Source organism: Manis pentadactyla, chromosome 2 (assembly GCF_030020395.1).
Source record: "Manis pentadactyla isolate mManPen7 chromosome 2, mManPen7.hap1, whole genome shotgun sequence".
NCBI classification, from domain to species: Eukaryota; Metazoa; Chordata; class Mammalia; order Pholidota; family Manidae; genus Manis; species Manis pentadactyla.
Window position 1 is genome coordinate 46,231,254 of NC_080020.1, and position 17,727 is coordinate 46,248,980.

The window sequence follows — 17,727 nt, forward strand, 5'->3', positions numbered from 1 at the left end:
GCTGCTTAGCTCTCGGGTGGCTGCTGGCAACAAGGCTCTGCGATCCCACCCCAAGCCGCAAGGGGCGCCATTTAGTTTCGTTCTGAAGGGAATGCAGTATTCCTTCCTTTCTACGCTTACGCGGAAATGAAGCCTTACTTCCGGTTCTGCGCGCGCAGGACCTGACTGGCGCCAGGTTGGTGAGTGGATTTCTCAGATAGTGTAGTTCTTCGACCCCGTTAGACCCTAACTCCCACGTGCCTCGGGGCTACCCGCCTCATCAGAGAATTTAATGCATGGCCCGCAACCATGCATTCTTCCCCAGCCTTCCTCCTTCAGTCAGCCCCACGGCCCCAGTGCCGCCCTCTCCCCACGACCCTCTGGTCAGGCATGCGCCCCCTAAGCACGCCTTACTCTCTAACACCCAGATCCACTATGTCCCCGGTCTCCTCCCTCAAGTCTCCTTTTCCGAAGCCACCTCCTCCCGTAGAGCACTTGCGCAGGGATTGGTAGGAGTGTCCTAGATGGAGAACAGGCTCTGGTACCCCACTGAGCACCCCTTCGCTCCTTCCCTCGCTCTCATTGCAGACGGTCACCATGAAGTTAAACCCCTTCGTGACTTCGGACCGCAGCAAAAACCGCAAACGCTACTTTAATGCCCCCTCGCACGTGCGCAGGAAGATCATGTCGTCCCCGCTCTCCAAGGAGCTGAGGCAGAAGTATAACGTCCGCTCCATGCCCATCCGCAAGGATGATGAGGTCCAGGTACGTCTCCCTTGGGCCTAGTTAACCAGCTGTGAGGCGCTCCCGCGCTGCCTGTGCCTGAGAACGTGGTGTGTGCTTGGACTTGGGAAGTGATAGACTCACATGCCCGCGTAATGAGACATGGTAGACCAGAGATGGGACCCAGAGCCACCAGGGAGTGCCTGCATAGCTTAATTAAGAGCATTCAGATTCAATTCTTAAATACTATTTTAAAAAAAAACCAGTATGCCTACTAAGCAAAACTCTACTTTTTGATTGAGCACCGAGCTGCCAGTTTTTCAGACATTGCTCAGGGTGGCTCTTTGAGCCAGATTCCACAGGGAAAAGTGCAGCCTTAGAGTAGTGTTTAGGTATCATTGCTTTGCCGGAGGCTAGCCATTTGATGGTTCTGGATTTGTCAGAGAGAATGGAGAAGCAGCAGCAAGTCAAAAGGGTGAAACTATGAAAGAGCCCAGCCCAGGTGAGGTGGTGTAAGCCCTTTTCTCTTCATTACTAGAGTCTAGGGGGTTTGGCAGCAGGGAAGGGGGAATGAAATAGGCAGGGGCTAGATTCAGTCCTTAAAGGAATAGTTATTGAACACCTACCAGGCACAGTTCTAGACACTAGCAGTGAACAAGACTGAGAAGACCCCTCTTACCATGGAGTTCACATTTTAGAGCAGGCCCAACCTCAACACTGTTTGTAATTCTGGATACTTCTTGGTTGTGGGGAGTTCTCCTGTGCATCGTAAGGTGTTTAGCAGCATCCCTGGCCTCTCCTCACTGGATACCAGTAGTACACTCTCCTCTTTGTTGTGACAACCAAGATGTCTCTGAACATTGTCAGAATGTCCCCTAGAGGTCAAAATTCCCACCAACTAGGCACCGCTCTAATAGGGGATAATAATGTCACCTGTATGTCTGTACATCGTAATTTCCTGCCACATAATAATATAACCACAACAAAACAGATAGTGCTTATATACAGACCTTCTCCATGCTAGGCATGGCTTGAAGCACTTCATGCCTCCTATCTCAGTTTAATTCAGATTTCTCAGATTCCTTTGTTGGCTATTTCTCCCCTCTCTGATCCCTAAATGCTGAGTTTGTCTGGGCCTGCACCTAGTCTAACATCTCCTCTTGCCTTCATTGTGTACCTGGTTGCTGCTATCTATTCTGAGAGCTTTAAATGTCTGCTCTATGTTTATAACTCCCACTTTTATATCTCAGTCCAAACCACTTTTCTGGGCATAAACCTGAGGTCCAACTGTCTGCTGAACATTTTTATTTAGCTATCTCAAGCTTCTTACCCAAGAGCACTCTTGATCCCAACACTGCTACTGCCTCTGTAATCTGATTCTCCTTTCACACTTCCCTTAGCATATGCACTCCTCCACTTGCATATGCTCTAAACCTTTAAATTAGCCTTAACATCTCTCTCCCTAACCCACTTCTAATCTGTCTCTTTAAGTCTGAACTGATACTACCTCTACAATAAGTCTTAAATCTGACCACTTCTTCACATTTACTGTTTGGTTCAAGGCATCTCCAGCTTCCCCTCTTACCCTTGTCAGGCATTCACCCAAGAGGGCTGTTATTTGCTAATCAAGTACCCTACTTAAAACCTATCAGTGGTGCTTGATGTACTTAGTATAACTTCTAAGCTCATTGACAGCAAGGCCCTGTGTGATCCAGTCCTGGTCTTCTCCAGCCTCCTGTCATCCGTTATCCCCCATGTGCTCCATACTTGAAACAGTGGCCTTTTCAGGTTCTTAAATACACTTTCAGCTCTTCTGCCTCTGGGTCTTTGTCCAAAATGTTCCCTGTGCCTGGAGTGCTCTTCCTTCTCTCTTACATCTGACTAACTCCTTGTTTTTCAGGTCTTGTCTTAAAAGTCAGTTCCTCAGAAAAGCCTTCCTAGATACTTCAATAAATATTAAAGCATAGCATTCTTTATTTTTCCTTCATGTCAATGAGCACAATTTGAGCTCTTTAAGAAAAAACAAGCACAATTTATATACAGTAAAATGTGCAGATGAGTTTTGGCAGATATAAAACCATGTAGCCCTCACCCTAATTATGCCATAGCCCATTATTGTCATCCCAGTGAGTTCCTTTATGCTCTCTTCCAGTTAGTGTTCATGTATTTGCTTGGATTCTCATTAACTGCTTACTACCCATCAGACTAAGCTCCTGACACCATAGAACTTCTCTTTTTTGTTGCGGGAACTCAGTGCAGAGCCTGGCATACAACAGGGGCACAGTCAGTATTTGTTGGATGAGTGGAGAAATTGGATGGAATTGGAAGGTGAGATAAAGAAAAGGACAACGGGAGAAGGAGCTGTCATTTGTAAAATGCCTGTGCGGTATGAACTGTTTCCTGTTTAGATAGGAAGAAACTGAAACTCTGGTTAAATAATAAAGAAATAATACAGGAAATGAATGCCCAAGTCAGGAATTCAGGTCTGACTCTAAAGGGTGTACTGAATTCTGCTTCAGGAGAATAAAACAGTCCCCAAATTGGCAGGCAGGTCTGTTAAAATTGCCTTTTCTCTCTTGGGATCCTGTGAATCTCACTTACCTCTTTGAGTAGTTAACTATTTCTCCTAATTCATGGAGGAAATTAAAGCTGTCATCCAGGAACTTCAGAACTCTTGTCTCTACACTTTCTAACTTAGCTGCAGTTCCATCCTACTGTCTTCACTCTCTCCTGTTACAGTGAAAATGATAGCCTATTTCTGTCTAAAGCTAATCCATCTGCTGCTGTATACTGCAGTCCTCCATTCTCTTCTGTCTTTTGAGATCTTTCTATCCATTGTTTCCTTTACCTTTTCCCCATACTTGTTCTTTTTATCATAAGCATTTAAACACATTTTTCCCCTCTTTAAGGATAAAAAAAACTAGCCCTTAACTTCACATTTCCCTCGAGTATATATCATGTCCCTCATCCTCTTGAGAGCCAGGTCCCTTTGCGTACTGTCCTTTCTCACCTTCACCTTCTCATCCCTGGAGAACTCAGCCTCCTTACCGTGAACGGCTTCCATCCCAGTGCTCCCCTTGCTGTGATCACTATGACCAGCTGCTTGTTCACCCTTCCTGTAGTTGACCCTTCCATGGCATTTGACGTTCTTTGGCTACTGTAACACCGTATTTTCCTGATTTCCCATTCTGTCTGGACACTTCAGTCTCTCTTGCAAACTCCTCCAAAATGTCGGCTTTTCTCAGATTTCAACATTCTGCCTTCTTATACCACTACCTCCCTGAGCAGAATCAGGCTTCGGATTGCCATCTCTGTGGATGACTCCAGGTTTTTGTAACCAACCCATTTGGCCTTCCAGCTATGTATTAAATATCCACTAGAATCTCACCAGATGCCTCGAATTCAACATTTTTTAAACTGAACTATTATCTCCTAAAATCTGTTTCTTGCCCCAGGTTCCATGCCTTTGGGAAAGGTTCCATGCCTTCCTCCATTCATCTAGTTACCTGACCAAAATCTGGGGTCATCCTTGCCTCTTCTCCGTACCTGCTCAGTCCAGTCCATTGAGTCTTTTCCTCTCCCCCGCCTCAGTGGATCTAGCTTTTGTCCATTTCTTTTTAACCAGGCTGTTCCTTTGGTTTCATTTTATTAATATCTCTCTTCAGTCTTGATAGTTAATAGGGATTTTTTTCACAGAAGTTTCCACATGAGGGTCTCTCTTTTTTTTTTGTATTAAGGTATCATCGATATACAATCTTATGCTCAGGTTTCACATGAGCAGCATTGTGGTTACTACATTCCCCCCTATTATCAAGTCCCCACCACATACCCAATTACAGTCACTGTCCATCAGCATAGTAAGATGCTATAGAGTCACTACTTGTCTTCTCTATGCTATACTGCCTTCCCTGTGGGGTGTTCTTTTTTCAACCTGAAAATTTCTTTGGTAAATAAGCTAAAGATCTTGGTAGACATTTTAGGAGTATTGCGATTCTCCAATTCTTTATATGTGATATTTCCTCTGTGCTTATTAAATAACATCACCTATATTGTGGCTACTGTTTAATTGGCTCTTGTGTTCAGGGAAACTTTAATCCAGTTGGTTTTTTAATAGAGTTGGAGCATGGAAAGATTTTCGGTATGTGAAAGCAGCCCATGAGATCTAACATTTTTTTCTGACTGTAAAATATTTGTACTAATTTGTAGAAATCTTGAAATTTGGAATAATGTGCACTTAAAAAGCAGTCATCTGTAATCCTACTTCCTGTCTAATGGCAACCATTATCAACCTCTGGGTATATGTCTGTCCCATCTTATTATATGCCATATATATGAAACAAATACACAGTAGATTCAGTCCATATATATAGCTTTGTATTCTCCTTTTTTCTCTAATGGTCATATCTTGAACATTTTCCTAAGTCATAAATTATTTTTTGAAAACATGGATTTTAAATGGTTGCATGAGAGTCTCAGTATATCTTTAACTATTCTTCTCTGTTTAGATCTTGAGAGTGATTGTATCTTTTCTTTTTAAAATTTGATTTTTTTTTTAACAGATATAATTAACATATAACATTGTATTAGTTTTAGGTGTACAGTGATTGTATTTTTTACTCTCAGGTCTAATTCTGTAATGGCTACTATCCTAGTTGAAGGAGTTTTTTGTTTTTCAGAAAAGAGAAGAAAAAAATTCATGTGAGGAATCTTCACCTAACTTGGCATAATACAAAGCAGAGTTACATCAAAAAAAAAAACAGCTGACTTTTGACTTTCAGGATTAATTCTGCTTTTGTTTAAAAAGTTGTATGTTAATCTGTGTGTTCCTGATAGTTTCCCCAGTATTATGTTCGTGCATTAGAAGGGGAGAGAATTCTCCTTGGTGTTTTCTCTTAGGTGGTTCGAGGACACTACAAAGGTCAGCAAATTGGCAAGGTAGTCCAGGTGTACAGAAAGAAGTATGTCATCTACATCGAGCGGGTGCAGCGTGAAAAAGCTAACGGCACAACTGTCCACGTGGGCATTCACCCGAGCAAGGTATGGCCTGGGACTGAGCAGTGGTAGCAGCCGTGTAGTGTACTGCTGCCATTATTGACGTGTTGGTACTGTCTGCACAGATGGTCCAGCAAGGACTTCAGGGGGGAGGTCCAGCAGGCTTGATTGATCTCATTGGCTTAGTGATATAATGAAGGATCCAGGTTTTTTTCTTGTCTGTTTTCTCACCTTTGGTGAAGGCTCTGTCTTCAAGCAGGAGGGTTCCAGGCAGTCCAGGCTTCACTTCCCTACTACGTAGTATCCAGAGGGAGAAAGAACATCTCTTCCTGTGACCTTCACACTCACCTCATGGAATATGCTGTTCTTCCTTTGCACTCCAGTTTTATACCCTGTGTTGTAAGGTCTCTCTCCAGTTTCAGATCCTTTAGGGCAGAAGAGTTGAGATCTTAATTATCCATATGATCTCTGTATTACCCAATAGCAGGTGGGAATGCAGATGTTTTTTAAACAGTGCATTTTGCCAGCCAAGTGAATGATAGACAAACCAGAAACATGTTGGTAGTATCATTTTTCCCAGCCCAAATGACATTTCATATCACTATAAACCATCTAAATTGTCCTTGATCCTCAGGAGGTAAGGGGTAAGGAGTTGGGTACCAGAAGAAGTAATCCAAGCTCTGGTTGTCAGGGGAAGCTCTGCTGTACAAAATAATTGTGGTTGTAAATCCTTTCTACTTAAAAAAAATGAGGTGTTTGTTTTCTCACTCCTAACAGGTGGTTATCACCAGGCTAAAGCTGGATAAAGATCGGAAAAAAATTGTTGAACGCAAAGCCAAATCTCGACAAGTTGGTAAAGAGAAAGGCAAATATAAGGAAGAACTTATTGAGAAAATGCAGGAATGAATAAAAATTATTGTGCAACTGTGGTTTAACTGTAGATTTTTAGCATGGTGTGTATCTCTTTGAAACTTCGAAATGTGTCTGGAACATTCTGTTCTTGCTATGTGGTTCTGTTAATCTGCTTTTGCTGTTTTAGTAATTTTATGAATAAAAATTATAAATGTTTTCCTTACGCCAAATGCAATTTTCATTGTTTTATAGGTAAAATCTATTTTATTATCAGTTCCCCATGAACAGTTATTTATAACATTTAATTCTTTGGAGGAGCAAAATAGCAGTGGTGGAATAGCCCTGCTCCTGCCTGGATCTTCTTGCTGATGGGATGGACAGGACAGGGCTCTGGTCCCTGATTCTGAGATTTGTTCCACACACAGCAGGGATGTTACCATTAACATGCTGAGCTGTATGTCTAGTGAATCTATTATTTGAATCTTCTAACGAGTTTTATTTTTATTCTTGACCAACACATGTTTTAGGACCCCCAAATTTGCACTGAGGTCAGATTTCATACTGGATTAAATTTTTAGTTGGGATGACATAGTGTCATGCCTGATGTGGGCCCTGGGATCCAACCATTACTCTCATCAGTAAACTAAAATTTTGCTCTTCCTAGGAGCCCAAATTGGCTTCTTTTCAGCAACTTGTTCACTACAAATGATAGCTAAGAGCTTTGAGGGCTGTAATACACTCACCCGCCATCCTGGCATCCAAATCATCCCAAACCGCTTATCTTGAGCATGTGAGTAATAGTGTGATCAAGAGCAGGAACTCAGCATCAGATGTGAATTCTAATCCCAGTTCTGTTCCTAGTTGTGTGACCATGGGCAAATTGCTTAACCTTTCTGGGCCTCAGTTTTGTCATTTATAAGATGGAAATAAAGAGTATGTACTTCAAAGTTGTCAGATTTAACCACTTGAGATTCTGCAAGTAAAGCAGAGCTCAAGAAATTCTAACTGTTTTAGAGGGGATTGGCAATGAGTTTGTTCGCAGGAGCAGGAGGAAAAGTTTTTCTCAAGGGAGTTTAAACAAATGCTTGTTCTGGAACCAAGGAAAGGATTTAAGGGCAGCAGTATTGTGTTTTGGTCGCCTCAGGAAATGGGGACTGGAGAATGCCAGGTGGGTGGGCCTGCCTATCACAGTTCAGGGTTTTAGCACGTTTCTGGAGTGACTTTGAATTAAGCAGTTTCTAACTGACCTTTTCACCAAATTTGCATTTGTCCATTCACTTGAGTGAGTCCCTGTGCTATTTTGGGAAGACTCCAAACTTTCAAACTTCAGATAACTGCTTCTGAATATCTGCTTTCATATCACACTCAGGCATGAGCTGTTCAGCTACAGAGCTTTCAGTGTGAGTTGGGTAGGCAAGTATTTAAATCTTCCAGGAACTAGGCTGTACTCTACTAACCAAGAGTCCACTATACTCTACTGATGCTCCAGATGTTGAGTGAGCCTTTCCCATCTGGTGGCTTGGGTTCTTTTCAGTTCGTTTTTTTTTAAAGAAGTAATATTTTTATATGGTACAACATAAAAAGGCACAAAAGGTATACAGCGAAAAATCAGCTTCCTTGTCACCTTGATATTCAGTCACTCAGTTCTTTCCAGAAGCAGTCACTCTTTCCAGTTTCTTTTGTCTTCCAGAAATATTCTTTGCATACATGATTGGGTGCTTATTAAAAGTTTGATCTATGAAGAAATCTCTATGAGAAAAGCAGATCATCTAAATGTAAACAGCTATATAAAATTGATTTATGGCCTGAATACCATAATTACAATGTAAATATATACAAATAATAGAGAAGACATTCTTTGTGCATCAGAATTAAACTAAATCAGCCACATCCTAGCCTAGCCTCATAGAAGGGCAGCTAATTATAGAACAGTTTTTCAAAGGTCTCATGCATTAGGTGTGTTCAGTTGTGTGTAATTTAGGGTTTTTTTTTGTTGTTGTTGACTTATTATTTGAAATAGGAGAAGCAGCATGGCTTAGTGGGAAGAGCAGTAGCTATTGAAGGCTGACATTCAGATACCAGTTCTGCCACTTAAAACAGCTAGACATCAGGCAAGTTACAAATCTGAGCTGTTTTCTGATATATAAAATGGATTTAATAATATCTATATTATGTGTATGGGCATTGAATGAGATGGGTAATTCAAAGCACCTAGTTCAATGGCATGTGGCTCAAGAAATGGTAGCTGCTATAATCAGTGAGGGCTGCCCACAGTTGCATATCCATATATACATGCTGAGCAAATGAATTGGGAGCATGCTGGAGCTTTCAGCTTCTCCATGTAAGATAAATTCTAGCCGAAATAAGCAGGTGACAAGAGGCAACAAAGGGCCAGGCAGTTTATTTGAGCGCAATTCCCAGGTGATGTTGCCCGGTCTGGCTATCACAGGCTGGGGAAGTCACGCTCAGCAGGGGAGGCAGCAAGTTTTTAAAGAAGGCAGGGGGAGGGAGAGCAAAGGTATATAGTGGCGTGAGGATTGGCTCGGCTAGGGTACGTGGGGGTCTCTCATTGGTCTTTAGCCAGGTACTAGAAAGTTACCACTACTCTTCTAGCTTGGGGGAAGGGCTCTAGTTAGGAATGTTATCCGATCAGGCTCTGGAATATTGTCAGGCAGGAACCTGTTGGTCTCTTCACCTTGTTTGGTGAGGCCTGAGCTTGTCCAGCAGGCTTTCCCCTTCCCCTGGTGCCTCCAGCCTTACACTCCAGTAATTTCCAAGCTTCCAGATCAGCTTGGAGAGGAGCTGTATGATTCTATGGCTTTGTGATTTTGCATGCCTGTTTTTATTTAAAGGGTTAGGCTTAGGAAAGAAGGGCTCTGGGGGTTGCACTATGTTATTTCAATCAGCTCTTGTTGACTTTATCCTATTGGGATTGCCTCTGAGGCTTTTCCTCTAGGAGTGTTTCTCAAACTTTTTGGTCTCTGCACCTGTATACACATGTAAAGCTTTAGGACCCAAAAAGCTTACATTTATGTAGGTTATATCTATCATATAGTTTACCAAGTTACAAATTAAAACAAAATTTTAACATTTGAAATTCATTTTACGTCAACAATAATAAACTGGTAACACATTAACAGAAATAACATTTTCATGGATAATTATCTTTTTAAAACAAAATAAATGTAACGATGACATTGTGTTAAATTTTTGCAAAACCCCTTAATGGACTAGCTTAATACAAAAGTATTCTTAAAATGCTTCTGCATTCAATTTGTTGCAATAATTAGGGTAAAGCATAGGAAGAAACTTCAGCCTCACACAGATTGGTACTATAGTCAGAAAAGAGAAGCCCTTGCAGACCGGCTGATAGAGTCTCAGGGACTCCCCAGGTGTCCTCGGACCACATTGCCCAGAGTCCGAGTTGTTTCCTGAAGTAGGCTTGAAGTGCCTTAAAGGCAGAGGATATTTCTTCATTCAATGGATCACTGAATCCTAGTTCCTGACCTTTCCCAAAATTTTTATTTGGAACATAGAATAAAATGTTTTTGACAGGTTGACTGATAGAGGGAGCTATTGGCCAATACTAGCCCATAACTATAATACCAAGATTCAGAAATTTTCTCATCTCAGAAGATGAAACAGATTGAGACAGAACTGGTGTCTGAGAAGGCACATTGCTGTGCTCCCAAACACATGCTCTGCTTCTTAAAAAAGGTGAGGCAAAGGGTAGACTTAACAGAATAAACTTGAAATATTTGCCATTATTTCAGAAATGGGTAAAAATTCACAATAGCCAAAAAGTGGAAGCAACCCAACTGACAAATGAATGGAGAAACAAAATGTATATACATATAGTTTATTCAGGCTTAAAAAGGAAGGAAATTCTGACACATGTTATAATGTGGATGAAACTTGAGGACATATGCTAAGTAAACCAAGCCAGTCACAAAAAGAGAAATACCGTATGATTCCACTTATGTCAAGTATCTTGAGTAGTCAAATAGAAACAAAGTAGATTGTGGAAAGGAGAATGGGAAGTTGTTAAATGGGTATGAAAAATTTTCTGGAAACTGGGTGCACAACAATGGAATACATTTAATGCTACTGGACTCTTAATCATGGTTAAGGTGGTGAATTTTATGTTATGTTTATTTTACCACAAATTAAACTTGAATTAAGAAAAAAAGAAATGGGAAGAAATAGTAAACTTTTTTCTCTATTTAGTTCTGGCTAATCTCACCATTTCTTAATTATTTAATTCAGTTTTACTTGTGTTTATTGAGCACAGTCTATGTGCTCACACTCCTGAGGAGCAAAAATCAGTTAAAACAGTACTTGTCCTAAAGGAATTTGCCCTCCAGTAGAGTTGGTTAAGATACCCACATAAATAATTCAAATGCCTCAAAAGAAACCCAAACTGGATGAAACAGGTCTTGGAGAAGGTAATGCTTGGATTAGGATTTAAGAACAACAGAATTTCTGCTATGACTAAGTTCTGGGGGCAGCAGTATGAACACAAAGTGACCATCTAGTTTTCTATATTACCGGTCAGGTGATGGTTTTTTGAGTCGTTTGAAGTGTTAGTCTAAATGTTAAAGATTACTCGTCTAACTTTCCATTTAATCCAAGAATCCATTCTACTTAAGAAAGAAATCGGGGTGATTGCAGGTAAGGAAATGTGGCTATTAGCAGGGAAACTGGTCCATGGTAGAGCATACTGGTTTTAGTATGTAGATCTGCCTTCCATCTTGCTTCTGTCTATGAGATTTATCAAGTTTCTTAACCTCTCCGAAAGCTGGTTTCCTCCTCTGTTCCAAGGTTGTCGCACACTCTAAATAACATATGTAAAAATTCTTGGCAAGCATTGGAAACTCCAAGCATTGGAAAGAGTTCCTGCTCTTTCAAGGCTCAGCTCAGGACTGGCTGGTGTGAAAAGTACACTCTAGGTGCAGTATACCTGCACATCGCATTGAGCGGTTGGCTTGTGTCAGTCTGGGGAAAGGAAATCCCGGGGCAAAACACCTCCAAAACCCAAAATCAGTCAAAGAGAGAAATAAAGTTTAAAACCCGTTTATTTCTCACAAACTGCAGTCCCAGTCCATCTTTCTTCTTAGCTCCAGCAACAACCACAACGGCCCTCCCCCTCACCTCTCAGGTACAGATAAGCCCTCGGTTGCCCAGGTAATTACCCATTGATATGGAGATGAACTTCTCCACCCCTGAAGAAAGATGCAAGTGCACTAAAGCCATACTTCTTTCCACCTCTTAACGCCTATTGATATGCAGATATACTAAAGCCAGGCAAGATATTCTGGAAATGCTACAATTTTATCCACAGCTTGCAAGTCCATCTTCTCACCAGCCAGTGAATTGCCTGCAGGGGATCTGATTGATTTCTGCAACCCCAGAACCTGGCACTGTGCGCAAGTTATACAGCAGTGCAGTAGTTAAGAGCACTGGTTGAAACTCGCACCAACAGAGTTGAATCTTGGCTCTACCACTTGCTAGCTATGCAGGTCCTTAACCTCCTCCCTGGGCCTGTTTCTTCAACTGCAAAGCGGCGATAATAATTATAACTACCTCACAGACTGCAGTGAGGTGTTCAAAACGAGCTCAGGCACTTACAGCTCACAGCTCAGTGCCCGGCATACAGGAATTCAGAACAGTAACTTAACTATTGCCAAGTTCTCTGTAGGTTTGTTGCCAAAGAAGATAAAGCTGTAGATGACTACACTCATTTCCTAAAAGGGCTACATTCTAACCAGAAAATTCTGTTGAGCCCCTGGTGACTTGACCCTTAGCTCTGGGGTGAGTGACATCCCTCAAAGGAGCTGTAACCCCGAGACCGACCATGTGAGGGCAGGGCGCCGTCTCCCGGGCCGGGGAGGGACGTAGTCCGGAGCGCGAGTCACGTGGGGCGCGGGAGGCAGGTCTTCGTGCGCGCTGGTCACGCGGCCCAGTGTTGACACTTCCGGGTGGGACGAAAGTGCGGCGGCCAGGTCGGGGCTGGCAGCTCCAGCGGGAACCATGGCGTATAGCGGCCTCACGGTGCCCCTCATCGTGATGAGCGTGTTCTGGGGCTTCGTCGGGTTCTTGGTGCCCTGGTTTATCCCTAAGGGCCCCAATCGGGGGTAAGTGGGCCAGGCCCGCCTTGGGAGGGACGCGCGGTGAGGACCGGCCGGGCCGGGCCGGCCGGCGAAGGGGGAGGTCCCACGGCGCTCAAACACCCTGCTGGGTGGCCCCGGACCCCAGAGGCAGGCCTCGATCCCCGTGCAGACCCCAACTGCCTTACTGCAGCTGCTTCAGTGTCCCCCGGCTCGAGTGTGACCTCCGGTGGACCTTCCGTGACTTGTGGGGTATTCTTTCTTATCAGGCTCCTGTGTGGAGAGGGTGTAGCTGGAAATGGATTTATACCGGCTCAAGGAGAAGTTGGGGTTCGTCTCTAGAGGACTTTCGCCCCTTTTGCCTTGCCCTCCACGCAAATGAGGCCTCGTTTGCCTCAACTTTAGAGGAAAGAATCAAATTACCGTGTCTGCCTCACATGTCGCAGTTGCACAGGTGCAACAACGTTGAGCCTAGGCCCGGCATCTAGTGGGTGCCAGGAGGGAGTCGGGGACCGATCTAAAGCGAAATTGATTACCGAAGAGCAGGAAATATTGTTTAGAAACCCCTGCGTCATACCTTTTGGAGGGCGCTCCCGCCCTTGTGTGTGTGAGTGTAACTAGTTCTCACAGTGATGAAGAAACACTTTTCCCCCCAGACTTATTTGTTAAATAGAGCTTTAACAATTTTGTTGGTAAACTTTTATTGTACTATGATATAGTCTTTATCTTTAAAGGAACTTTGGAACAGCAAAGTTCCTCTTTTGCCTTTTAGTCATTTTTTCTCAGTGCAAGGTCATGTGGGGTGAAACTTAGACTGAAGTCATAGTTTGTCAAAAACACCATCTCTTGCTTTATTCTTTGAAACTGATTGGTGGCTTCACAGTGCTTTGCATGCATAGTAGCCATTCGGTAAATATCTGTTGAGTGGATAATTCTATTGCCTTTATTAAAGGAAAGAAAATGCCATTACTTCCCTACTATTTTGTGACCTGGACCCCTTTTGCATTCTTGAACAAACTTCTGTTAGACGTATTACTTCTGTCTAGCTTAAAAGTAAATCATATTTGTTTAAAAAGGGAAAATGGCAGATGAACATATATCATTTGGTAGCATTAGGTCCCTCCTTCCCCTCTTCCCTGCATAGCACCAATTATATAGGGTCATCTCTTCTACCTTTTGAGTAGTTCAAATTCTGGGGTTATTAAAACAGCTTGTATTAACTGAATTTATTAGACTTGTTTCTCCTACTGGAGTTAGAGAATGACAAAGCACTTCTTTGTTGTATTTCTATCTTCAACTAATTCATTACCCTATTGTCTTCTTTTCCAGCCTGCATATTCAGAAAAGCATTTATATATGTACTGGTAGCACTTATTTTTTACGTGCCCAGCCTTGGGACTTGATGCCACTGCTATTATCCAGGGTAATAAAATGCCTCCTGTAGTACAGTGGCTATTCAGTTTCTAGCCCTACTGTTATGATTCAGGTTTGACCTGCTAGTGATCTGTTATCCAAGTCTAATTTGCAGCCTCCACCCCAATCCTTGTATTTCCTGCTGTTGGCAGAATTGAACAGGTCTTAAAACACAAAGTGTCTCCCAGAAGTTTTACTGTGACACTTTGAGACACACTGTTCCTAGCTGAATGATCCCTGTGACCTTGGACAATTTAACTTTTCCATGTTCCCAGTTCCTCATTGTAAAATGGAAATACTAGTACTGAGTTAGTACGAGTTCCCCTTTACCTCCTGAAAAGACTTCAGTTCAATGTTTTTTTTGAAATACATGAAGGAGCTGAATTGCTTCAAGGTCTATGGTGAATTTTTAATACAGGAGAGCTTTTCTGATTTAAAATATTAAAAAATCTTCATTAGGCAAATAAAGTTCTTTGTGCAAAGGGAGGAATGAAGACTTTGATTTTAATTAATTCCTCTTGCCTGCAAGACCCTATACATCAGAATGCAAAAAATTGGTTCATTAGGAAGTTTTCAAGGACCTGGTGAGGCAGAAAGAAGAAAGGGCCAAAAAGCAAAAACTCTCTGACTCTTGTGTATAACCTGAAACAAGGCCCTTAGTCTCTCATTCTTTTCTACAACTGAAAAAGAGCTCCAGATAAAATAGGCTATGCCTGGAGTCAGCTTTCCGACTGTTCTCATTTTTCATGATTTCTCTCTTTTCTCTTTAGGAATCCACAGATATCTAAAAGCTTCAGATTTTGACATAGTGGATCCCAGAGCATAGATGTGGGGCAGAGGATAGGAGTAGAGGGCAGGAATTCATGTTCCAGGAGTTTAGTCATCTCCAGTGTTTTAAAATATACAGAACATTTTCAAACATACAGAAAAATAGGGAGTAGTAGGAGTGTTGTATACCACCACACAAATCCCTGTACATGTTCATTTATGTATTATAAGTGTAATGTACAAGTTACATATTTTGAAGAATGTATCTCAGAGTATATTCAGAGTCTGACCACTTCTCACTACCTGTGCTGCTACCAGCCTGATCCATGGGATTATTGCAATTCCCCCTAACTGGTTTCTCTGCTTGTCCTTTTGCTCCTCTTTCCCCATTCTACTCCCACCCTCTGGAGAGAATTTACTAGAATTTGAATCAGTTTGTCAGTTGTCTCCTCAAATCCCTCCAAAGAGCTTCCCTTTTCCTTTAAGAGGCTACAAGATACCTTTGACTTGACCTCCTGCTAGGTTCCCCTTGCTGTACTCAACCACACAGGCCTCCATCCTCCTCTGAACGCCTGGTACCCTCTTACCTCCAGCATTTGCATTTGCTGTTCCTCCTATCTGGAACCTTCCCTCACCTCCTCAGGTCTGCACACTACCTCTTCTGCAAATCCTTGCCCAACTACCCCCTTTAAAATTTCAACCCCAGCCTCCAGCCCCCTGTGTATCCTTATCCTTTTCTGTTTTATTTTCCCCCATCCACACTTACAATCTGATATACTAATGATAACTAGATAGATACTTACTGTTTGCTTACCATTCATCTTGTATCTTGTCTGTCTTCCCCCACTACTGTGTCACCTTCAAGGGGATGGGAATTTTCATCTATTTTGTTCCCTCTTCTTTTCCTAGAGCCTGGTACATACTGGACGCTGAGGGAAAACCTGTTGAATGAATGAATGGATGTGCCATTATATTAACCACAGAAAATATATACACACACAGGACTTCTAAAGGATAAGTTAAAATAAATACAAAAGGACTTCTGATATTTGCGTCCTGCATTCTAGGAGATAGTGTTGCTTACTCTGAAGGGTATGGAGACCCTCTCTTTGAAAATTACTCCTATGGATGAAGGAGGGCATTGAAAGGTGTTAAGCTGCAGAGTGATGTGATGAAAGGAATATTTAGAGAGATTAATCCAAGGTGATTTTGAATAAAATGAAAAAGAAGGAAGAAAGTTTTCAATCTGCTGGTGGTTGGTTAGCCAGGCAAACCTGACAAATTTTGGAGTTAATTGTGGAAATAGAAAGGAAGAAATCCACATAGGGAGAGATGATTTAAAGGACTGATCAACAGCATTTGGTGACCGAAAGTGCAGAAGAGGCATGAACATAAAGATGACAGATTTGAGGGGTGGGTCAGATGGGGGAATGGCGGTGCTGTTTCTGGAGAGTAGATTTAGAAAGGGAATCTTTGGAAGAGAAAATGGGAAGGGAATATCATGAACACAATTGTTATATGTTGAAATTTGGCAGGTCAGCGATCCTTAGCATTTTCAGACAGGAATGGAGATGGGGAGAGGTGAATGCTAGAAAGTCCTGTTTTTAGCAGTGTCATTTCATTGCAGAAATACTACCAAACAAGTGATTACTTGAATGTCAGAACTGTCGCTGTAGCCTTTTGAGTTTAGTTTTAGATGGGTTTGGATTAGACACCTAAGCTGTGGCATCAGTACATTTCCCTTTAAACATAGATGTTAATTACTTAGTTAAACTTCTCCTGCGTGCGCCTGGGTTCACTGCACTCTACTGGTGTTTGAACAGATTCAGACCCCATTTTCTTGGTGTGCAATCCTTGCCAGCTTGATAACTTGGAAAGGGGACTTAAACCACCCTGCACTGGCTGCGTAGTTTGCTAGTTATCTAATGATGTTTGCCTTTTTTTTTTTAGAGTTATCATCACTATGTTGGTGACCTGTTCAGTTTGCTGCTATCTCTTGTAAGTAGTTTTAATAAGAATTATTCTTGATGTTTATAATATGTGTGATTGAAAATTAAATTAGTGGAGCATGATTGTTGTGAAACGTCACACTTTGCTTCACCGGAGCTTGTCCCTCATGTAACACCTAGAAACAGTCTCCTGAGATTGAAAAGAGCACTCTTTTCCTATGTTCAGTATATTTACATAAGAACTCTACAGATACTCTCCAAATTATTTGGCACAATTTTAAATCTTATAATTAGCCAGAAATTGTCATGTGCTACTTTATGTTTTATTGGGGAGAATTTAATCTACTCATTTCATTTAAATATCTCACTATGGAAGTAATAAAGCCATTCTTTATTATGACTTCTGTTATCTGATGAACAGAAGTTGAGCTAGAATAGTAATCAGGTAACAGTTTTTTAAAACAATTCATTGTACATTATAATAAAATATTGTAGTAACTGGCACCTATTTGAATAGATTACAGAGTTTGTATAAACTGTTGAATGAAAAAACTGTTTTAGGTTATATAAGGCAATTCCTCAACATGTATTTTTGGAATACTGTTCTTTATTCCCATGAGTGTCAAAAATGGCAAAACTATTCAACTATTTTAAAGATATTTCCAACCCTGTCTACACTCTCCCCTTCCCTGAAGGATGGAATGAGTCAAGCCCCAGAAAGAAACTGAGTAATAGTCAGGTCATGGAGAGAATAAGCACTTCAAAGTATTCAAAGGTCTTATAGTTTCTTTCTTTTGTTTTAATTGAGATATATTTCACATACCACAAAATTCCTCCTTTTAGGGATTTCTTTTTAGAGTTTAGAACCAGTGATTCTCTTTTCTTCAAGAGGGCTTTGTAGCTTCCTGAGACTTCCTTATATGGAAAGTGTTGGTGTGGGCCAA

General features: G+C 41.7%; 2 protein-coding genes across 2 annotated transcripts in view; both read left to right on the forward strand.

The window, feature by feature from the left end:
* Window positions 1-48: 48 nt before the first annotated feature.
* On the forward strand, window positions 49-6,770 carry RPL26L1 (ribosomal protein L26 like 1). Its single transcript, XM_036884751.2, has 4 exons — window positions 49-179; window positions 568-744; window positions 5,599-5,739; window positions 6,472-6,770. The coding sequence occupies exons 2-4, from the start codon at window positions 577-579 to the stop codon at window positions 6,598-6,600; spliced, it is 438 nt and encodes a 145-aa protein (XP_036740646.2). The 5' UTR covers window positions 49-179; window positions 568-576; the 3' UTR covers window positions 6,601-6,770.
* Window positions 6,771-12,487: 5,717 nt separating this feature from the next.
* ATP6V0E1 (ATPase H+ transporting V0 subunit e1) overlaps window positions 12,488-17,727 on the forward strand; it is a 39,970-nt gene continuing 34,730 nt past the window's right edge. The window contains exons 1-2 of the mRNA XM_036884754.2: window positions 12,488-12,680; window positions 16,785-16,832. Coding sequence (XP_036740649.1) covers window positions 12,577-12,680; window positions 16,785-16,832 — 152 coding nt within the window. The 5' untranslated portion in view covers window positions 12,488-12,576. The remainder of the gene's footprint in view (window positions 12,681-16,784; window positions 16,833-17,727) is intronic.

Excerpts from the sequence above, each read along its gene's own strand:
- RPL26L1 (XM_036884751.2), top strand. The coding sequence starts at position 577 with ATGAAGTTAAACCCCTTCGTGACTTCGGACCGCAGCAAAAACCGCAAA. Across the intron at positions 745-5,598 it reads GCAAGGATGATGAGGTCCAG|GTGGTTCGAGGACACTACAA; the intron begins GTACGTCTCCCT and ends GTTTTCTCTTAG. Across the intron at positions 5,740-6,471 it reads TGGGCATTCACCCGAGCAAG|GTGGTTATCACCAGGCTAAA; the intron begins GTATGGCCTGGG and ends CACTCCTAACAG.